The sequence below is a fragment of the Branchiostoma floridae genome, chromosome 3 (assembly GCF_000003815.2).
Source record: "Branchiostoma floridae strain S238N-H82 chromosome 3, Bfl_VNyyK, whole genome shotgun sequence".
NCBI lineage: Eukaryota > Metazoa > Chordata > Leptocardii > Amphioxiformes > Branchiostomatidae > Branchiostoma > Branchiostoma floridae.
The window spans coordinates 16,270,168-16,278,898 of NC_049981.1; the positions used below are offsets into that span (position 1 = coordinate 16,270,168).

Below are 8,731 nucleotides of genomic sequence, written 5' to 3' on the forward strand. Positions count from 1 at the left end.
CTGCCCACGCCCCCTTTTAATCCGGATTTATCCAGAAGTAGTTGTATTACCAGTTGGGTAACTTTTGACGCAATGCTTCGCTGCGCATCCTTCATGATAACGGGCTAAATCGTTGAATATGCCAATAGGAGTTCTAACTGATACGTTATCAAATTGAACCTATTTTACAAGCATTTCTATCGTCTATTTCTCATCGCTACTGTGTCTGACTTAATACAAACCTTATAAAGGAGACTTGAGAAAGAAAATTGTTGATTTTTTTCCTTCCCCAACAACAGGAATGTTCAGTCCCCTGTGACGTATGCACATACGGGGACTTCAGATGACCATATATGGAAGTCGTAGAACGCTTCCCATTGGCTGTCTAAAATTGGGTCATTATCTACCCAACTCGTGTCTCTCTATTGTTTTCGCCAATCATTCGACTCTGGACATTTTCTGTGTAAGGTGAGTTTTTCTTCTGGCTCTATGTACACGTAGTTTTTGACAATACACGGAGAGGCATTCAAAGTTTCTGCCTCACTAACTGTAGCCAAGGTGCAGTTGTGTGCGTATGTCATGCGAATAGGACACTTGTTCTGTTGTTTTGCTGTTGTGTTGTTTCCAATGAATACAAAACTTATGCTCATGATTCCTTGTGAATTTGCCGATAAACGAAGAAATCGGTAAACCAGTAATGTAATTCAGAAATAGTTGTCAAACTCCTAGATTCTGAACACAGTGAAGTAACTTCCGTATACTAGTAGTCAAATCTTGCGAAATGCAGATTCGGGGAGGCAGATTACCATATCCCCGACCCTGTGTCCGCGGGCTCCCATACGTTTTTGTTTTCCATCCCAAGTCTTATCAAGTATAGAAAGTATTCAGGATGTAAGAATATTTCCGGAGAAGAAAAGACTCCATGCTTCGTGAGACACTACAACAAACTGCCGGATATTTCCTAAAAGTGCCTCCCCCAAAACTGCTTCTGGAATGCACCACACACTGACAATCCTAGGTGTAAACCCCGCAGGCTAGATCGCTCCCTGCAAGCCAATTCTTCGACAACTCACCCGGCGACAACACCCCAAACCAAGGAGGTGGAAAGGAGATTTATTTTACCCTCCTTGCCAAAACGTATCGCTAGCCCAAAACAAGTATATGCTGACCTCGAGGTTATGGGGATGGTTTAATGTTAGAAGAAAGAGAAAAAATCATGACTCTCCCCTTCTACTGGTGAATAGCCGTTGATTTGTCTGGTTATATACTCAATTTCCTTTAGACGCCAATCACTGAACACACAGCGATCAAAACGATTTGTTTGACCTTTCATCTAATATTTCATAACCATAATTGGAATGTGGCGCAAGGTGTTAAATCGTTACTTTATAGAAGAGAACAAAACACATAAAATGTACACATTTTGGCTACAAAATTCGCCCAGTGATCGTTCAACTCTCAGGTCGCAGAGCGGTTGTAGTGCAGTCACAGCCGAACTTTGTGTAACCAAGTTTCATATAGTCTACGGTGTTTTCTCGCTCGGAAAGCACTCTCCTATGGGAAACTGAATTTTTTTAACCAATCACAGTTATATAGATTGTACGATTTTTTCTTCTTTTTTTCGGCATTAGTGCTCACTTCATCGCAATGACGCACTTCCAAAAACATCGACGCCATCTTCATTTTTTGACCTGGCAAACTTATTCCAACGAAATTCATCATGACAGCTGAATAAAAGGGAAAATATAAAGTTTACAACTGTAGATTTTAGATATCGGTCTTTTGTTCACTTTATTGAGATCGAGACATGTTTAAGAACAACAAACAATTCTAAGGGCTTGCAGTTTGAAAACCGAGTTAGTCTGGTTCTGAACAGGTACTGTATATTTTTGTAAAAGGTGTTGTTTGTGAAGCTGTCAATCATATCAAATTGTAGCATCATCAGATCTATTCTGCTCATTTGAATATTGCTCACTCCCTTCGGCCGACACATGCCCCATACATCGTAAAGTTTTGACTAACGCAGATAACAATTTCCATTCAAATTTTCAGTCGTCCAAAATTACCGATTCGCAAGGAAGGGGGTTATGTAACCTTATTCGAAGTCCACACCTTTCCCACGATAGGCAATCACATGTAAAAGGTCACTCAACAACAATAATGGTTCTCTGCACACAAGACTGCGTCCTCATCATTTGCATCTTGGCGTAGGAGAAACCGGTCTATCTACATGTTGAATATGCATGAAGCTAACCTATTATGATACAGAGGTTCGTCGCTTGAAGGGAGCGAGTAATGCTTGTTATGAGCAGAATATATCTGACACGATTGACAGCTTCGCAGACAACATTCTAAAAACATGTACATGTATATGTGTAGAAAAAATGACCTCGAGTTTTCATTTTTTTTGGTACTTTTTTTTTCAGAACCACACAGAAACCTGTGAGAGGTAATCATGAAGTGGTGTGTTCGTCTGCTGGCCCTGGTTGCTATGGCAACATTGATTGACACCTCGAATGCCGGGGTGATCAGTCGGGCAAAGCGAGAAGGTATGTGCTCATTTATTCATTGATTGATTTATTGATTCATTCATTCATTCATTTCTATTTTTCTGACATTACTACCACTCGAGACTGTTGGTACATTAGTACTAAATTTAATCTAATCATCCCAATGTTTTTAATCCCCCAAACAGTTAGCCTGGGTGAACTACAGTCCCTACTAGAGAGGTTGGACAGTGTTGTGGGAGGTCAGTACCCCTATGTGTTAGCTTGTTATCAATTTTGCTTCACTGTTATATTACCATGTTCTCCTTGCCAGGCCCACCGCTTGTCTATATTAAGGCATCGGATTAGCGCTTACAATCCGCCAACCAACCAGGAGCTGCCCTAGCTGTTACTGGAGAAAAAGTTACAAGCCAATGGCGTTGCCTTTGGACCATGAGCGGCGACGCGATTGGCTAATAACTTTCCCTCCAACGACAGCAGGAGAAGAACCTGATTGGCTGATGCATGACCAGCGCTGGCGCAACGAGAAGGAAGGATCGCAGGTCGATGTGTCAGGTCGTTGATTGACACATTCAAGCGATAGGCATGATAGGATGATTAGGCACACTGAAATGAACTTGTAATTGTTTGCTCTAGCTTGGAACAAACAGAGCGCTTCAAATGTTAGTAAAAAGAAGCCACACTCAAGAAAAATGACTGAACTCTTTACACTACTGTAAACACAGATCAGGAAGAGAGGGGCATGGAGGAAGAAGACGACGTCGATGAGGATCTTGACGAAGATGACATGGAAGAGAGAGAAATGGGGGAGGAGGAGATAGGTTTAGATGATAATGACTATCTAGACGAAAATGATGGTCATGTATATTTGGACGAGGAAGAAATGGAAGAACAAATGAGGGCGGACTATCTCGATGAAGATGATGAAGAAGATTTCGACGAGGATGACACTGAGGGAGAGATGGGTATGCCATAGTTTTCCTTACCCTGACGACCTTTAACCCGTTTGCTTAGCAGTCAAGTCTTTGACTTAGTTAAAATTCCTACGCGAATGTTACATTCTGTGTAATGACCTAATCTAAATTATGAATGAAACAAGACACAGACGGATATTGGTTCTGCTTGTTATTAGAGTTTTGAGCCAAACATCGTATTCGGTACGCCAACACGGCGCCACGTTTGGACTATGCTTTCGCTTTTAGTGATGGCTATTCTAGATATTGACTTGATTTATTTTGAACACAACAGATGATGCTGAACTGGCACTGAGAGAGCTCCAGGATGAATTTAAGAAACGACGGGAAGGTAAGAACACTTTCATTATCATCATCATAATTCTTACTTAAAGAGTGGAAGCTTACACAAAAAAATTAGCTTCCAGTATCCCCCATCTCACAATGTGTCATAAACATGCGTCACAAATCTTTCCTGTCACTTGAGTAACAGTTGTATATCTTGCGTATCTTACCACCTGGATGCTTCAACTTCAACGACCTAGAAAAGGGATAGTTTCTGTTGGGACTAACAACTCCATTATTTTGCTCTCAGAAATTCCAGTTCGAGAGTCTGTTATGTCCAGTCTCGACGAACGGCTGTCTCGCCTGATAGAACAACTGGAGGGACTGAAACAGATGAAGAGAGAACAAGAAGAGGATGTGGATGAGACCAGAGCTATGGAGAAGGAGGAGGAGATAGAATTGGAGGAACAAGAGGAAGAGATGAGAGCTATGGAGGAGATGGAGGACATAGAGGCGGCTGAGCAGGAAGAGGAGATGCGAGCTATGGAGGAGGAGGAGGAGAAAGAAGCAGCGGAGCAGGAGGAGGAGATGAGAGCAATGGAGGAGGAGGAAGACATTGAGGCAGCGGAACAGGAGGAGGCGATGAGAGCAATGGAGGAGGAGGAGGAGAAAGAAGCTGCGGAACTGGAGGAAGAGGCCAGAGCTTTGGAAGAGGAGGAGGATATAGAAGCAGCGGAGCAGGAGAAGGAGATGAGAGCAATGGAGGAGGAGGAGGAGGTTGGTTTGGAGAAGGACCTAGAGTTGGTCGACGTGGAGGCTCAAGATGCGCAGATCGAGGAGAGGGAGATGGCCGAGCAGGGTCTTGATGCTCCAGAGCAACTGGGTAAGAGAGTTGGCGATCTTTGTGTATACATTGATATTGTTCTCCCCACAGATCGCATGGCAAAGGCTAAAAAGTAAACGACACTAGTTCTATGATGGGAGGTGATCCGGAAGCCAATATGATATAGCTAAAGCTAGATTCCTTTAAGTTTTTTTTTTCATAGACAGGAGTGATGTGATGGAAAGGTTTTGAAAACCATATAAACATGTTAAAATTCAATACCTGACTTGTAATGATGGCGAATGTTTTACGTGCAGAAAACTCTGAGACTGGTGGACTTGCCGCCCTGGCAGCCCAGCTGGAACAGTTGGAGCAGCAACTGCGTGAGACTATGGGTAAGTAGGGAGTCCGGGGATGAGGGGTAGACAATAGAACAGGAGGGGATGGACTTAGTAGGAACAGAAAATAATGCTAGTAAACCGGTACCGCTTAACAGTGTAGGAACTTTCGAGTTAGGTAAAGGGTGAGACGAAAACATTATATCTGTGTGTACAGCGCGTCTAGATCGATGCCGGTTTAGACCTTAGACCACTCTGCTGTTGCATGTGAACTTAGACAATGTGACATGGAATGAAAATGTACCAGAGTGAACGAGGCTTCTAGAGGACTGATGATGAGTGTGACTTGGATAGATTAAGAGAGCGACTGAGAGTAAGACAGGTTGCTGGAGACTCTGCTGAGTTTGCTAAAAAGCCCATGTACCTACATGTATCGATTCGCCGCTATGTTGTAGTCACTAAGTGACTCTTTTTAGATTTGCACTTTTCACAACCGCTGTATGGACTGACAGCTTAGATTATAGTACACAGAGACACAGGTTTGACTCAAAATTTACATAGTACATGTGCATCTCTTCTGGTAATACCGTGGTAGCGTAATGCTATACGCAATAGAGATACTTATTTATCAATGTATGCCAAATTGAAGCTTCATGTGATGTTTGATGTACTGATTCTAGATGAGGACACTCCGGAGGAGGCTGGTCTGGACACTGATCTGGAGCAGGTGGGGCGGTTCCTGGAGGATCCTGTCCAAGCTCCGGAGCAACAGGTTGAAGGTAACACATCCACCCTATCATGCCAGACACACAGAGAGAGAGATAGAGATAGATAGATAGATAGATAGATAGATAGATAGATAGAGAGAGAGAGAGAGAGAGAGGCAGAGACAGACAGACAGAGAGAGAGAGAGAGACAGACAGACAGACAGAAACAGAGTGGCAGAAAGGCAGACAGAAAGAAAGAAAGACAGACAGACATAAGAAAGACAGACTGACCGAGACAAGCAGAGAGAGAGATAGAGCGAGCGAGGACAAGAGAGCTAAGACAGCGAGAGATGAGAGAGAGAGAGAGGTGAGAAAGAGAGAGAGAGAGAAGGAGAGAGAGAGAGGTGAGAAAGAGAGAGAGAGAGAAGGAGAGAGAGGTGAGAAAGAGAGAGAGGTGAGAAAGAGAAGGAGAGAGAGATATGAGATGAGATGAGATGAGACGGGGATAGAAAGATAGACAGAGAACGTCTGCAGAGGTACATTCAATGTCCATGTGTGATGTGCAAATATTTGTCTGCGTGTTATCATGCCGTGACCCTGAACTTGCCTGTGATACTTCTGTCTAATTCTAGATAACAACAACTGGCAGGCCGGCGAATACCTGGAAGTGCCGAACTAAAATTTCCAAGGTACGATGATCACTAATTTACGACACTTATTTTGCTCATGTTTGTTGCTAACGTATCCAGCTATCTTCTGTAATTGAAAAACACTGACCCATTTTTTAATCATTTTTCTTTCAGAGTAGAGCGGCAGTGGACATAAAAGTTCCATCCATGGCCGCATACCGATGCCGGTTCTCCACAAACCGCGATAGGACGGCAATTTAACCAACAATGCCATCGTTTTTACCTTTTTTTTAAATCTTGATATGTCAAATTTCAATATTATAATGGTGGCATTCTGGAATAAGCTATAAAGTGCTTTTATGATAGATATAAAGATCTTAACTATACGGTACTCCGTCTTGACTAAAAATCTCAATCTAATGCTGCTACTCGACTTGCGTCTTCTGTTAGAATGCATATATATATTCGGTATGAATCTATTTAGTCCTTTAAGTTCTGGTAGAATTGTTCTTTTGCTGAAATTTATGATAGATGGAAGAGAATTATGATGTTTCGATTTAGTTTTACTTCATACAAGATTGCAATATCTTCGGAACTTCGGAAATAAATGGGTGAAAAGCGAACGTTGATGTCTTGTTTTGTTTTTGTTTGTTGTTTTCATGAGCAAAGGACAGCAACATTTATTTACAGCAGTCTAATGCATACTTCTACAGTATTTTGAAATGATGTTTAATGACTTGATTAGCAGTAGTCATGTGAAACAGTCAGCAGCCGAACGAAACGCGTTTGCAACAGGATCACAGTTTTTCCATGACAGAAGATCAGAGGCCGCACGTAAGTTCTGTTGCAGTGCCAAATTCACTCACCAGGCGGCCCCCAATCAACATCGACCATTCCGGTTCCAAGACCTACTTACATGCCAAATATCATCACAGTACATATAGAGGTTCTCAAGTTGGAGCTCCGGACACAGATCTAGAGACATATATATATATATGCAAACAGTCGGACACAAAACAATACCTTTATTATGATTACTCACGGAGGTGCAAAATAGACATAAAAGGTAGTGAGTTGTGACGACTTCATAATTATCCGAGTACGAGGGATGCACGAGGAGAAGTTCTCGGCTTCACCCAGTAATGATAAGCACAACTCAACTTTTGAGGCACAACTTCATAGTATGGAGCCTTTTATCAATATCCTCCAAATCACAAATCATTGGAGTCATTACTTTCCAGGCATTCGTTTCTTGCAAATCAGAAGGTAAGTGGCGAGAGAAAAGTGATGTGAATTGTGATCAGACATGTGTGGGTCGAGCTCCCCATGCCGTAAATTAACAAAAGACATTGTCAAAATGTTTGATAATGATTCTCTTCCTATTTCAAGCAAAAAGAATTGGGTGTCTGACATCCAGCAGCGCAGTTTGACCCGCACACCTCAGGTCAGGTCAATTGTCCACGTTTTTCCCCTTACCTAACATTACTGGGTGTCGCCTGCAAAGTAATGATCACAATAATTTGAATTTTGGTACATATTTATATAAGACTTTATACTTGACATCTATGCTTCGAAATCTGAGCTGTGCTTATTATTTCTCGGTAAAGCCGAGGACGTATTGATAACCCCACATACATGTATAAAGTCTTATATAAATGTGTACCAAAATTCAAATTATTGTGATCATTACGTTGCAGGCGACACCCTGTAACGTTAGGTAATACCCCCATTCCACTGGGACGGCGCTCTCGCGGCGCTCTCACGGCGATGGAAAATTTGACCATCGCGGTGAGAGCGCGGTGAAATCGCCATGGTCGCCATGGGAGCGCGGTGAGAGCGCGGTGAGAGCGCCCTGGGAGCGCGGTGGGAGTGCCATCGCCGCGAGAGCGCCGTCACCACGGCGATGGTATGGAGCCCTGTCATACCATCGCCATGAGAGCGCCGAGGATGGCGATGCAACAATGATCGCCATGAGAGCGCCATGAGAGCGCCGAGAGAGCGCCGAGAGCGCCAATAGGGCTGAACAATGGTAAATGATAGGGCCGATTCCACTAGGACGGCGATCTCACCGCGCTCTCGCTGCGCTCTCAACTATAGTTCATACAATCTTTATTCTTGAAGAAGTATATTTGATGAATTTTTTTGTCAAATCTTACTTTTGTGTCATGAGTCACTTCCTAATTAAAATCATGGCTAATACAAATTAGATAACTACACATACAATGCTTTTATTCAGCGTTTTGTATCACATGATTTCTCCAGATTAGATATAACATAAATTGGCGAAAAAAACTCGGAGAAATGTTTAAAAAATGTACAAATGATGTACAATGAAGAAACTGAGATGGAATAATCAAGAACACAAAGGTTTATCATGTCTTGACTTATTTTTAATTGTCAACAGAATAACATTTTAGTTTTCATTACGGAAGACTTATTTTCTATACATCAAATCGTTTCACTATTTCATTATTTACCATAATAACGTGGCATGATAATGATATTCATTT

At 42.3% G+C, this 8,731-nt stretch overlaps 1 protein-coding gene across 2 annotated transcripts; it reads left to right on the plus strand.

Annotated features, from left to right (window-relative positions):
- Positions 1-292: 292 nt before the first annotated feature.
- Positions 293-6,844, plus strand: LOC118412554 (golgin subfamily A member 6-like protein 22). Of its 2 annotated transcripts, none has more exons than XM_035815477.1 (10): positions 293-447; positions 2,406-2,528; positions 2,675-2,728; positions 3,212-3,451; positions 3,735-3,791; positions 4,035-4,607; positions 4,865-4,942; positions 5,566-5,664; positions 6,225-6,281; positions 6,401-6,844. In XM_035815477.1, exons 2-9 carry the CDS (start codon positions 2,435-2,437, stop codon positions 6,269-6,271), a joined length of 1,242 nt encoding a protein of 413 aa, XP_035671370.1. In that variant the 5' UTR covers positions 293-447; positions 2,406-2,434; the 3' UTR covers positions 6,272-6,281; positions 6,401-6,844. The 2 variants fall into 2 exon arrangements, with proteins under 2 accessions (XP_035671370.1, XP_035671369.1); XM_035815476.1 differs by having other exon boundaries at positions 294-447; positions 6,396-6,844.
- Positions 6,845-8,731: the final 1,887 nt, after the last annotated feature.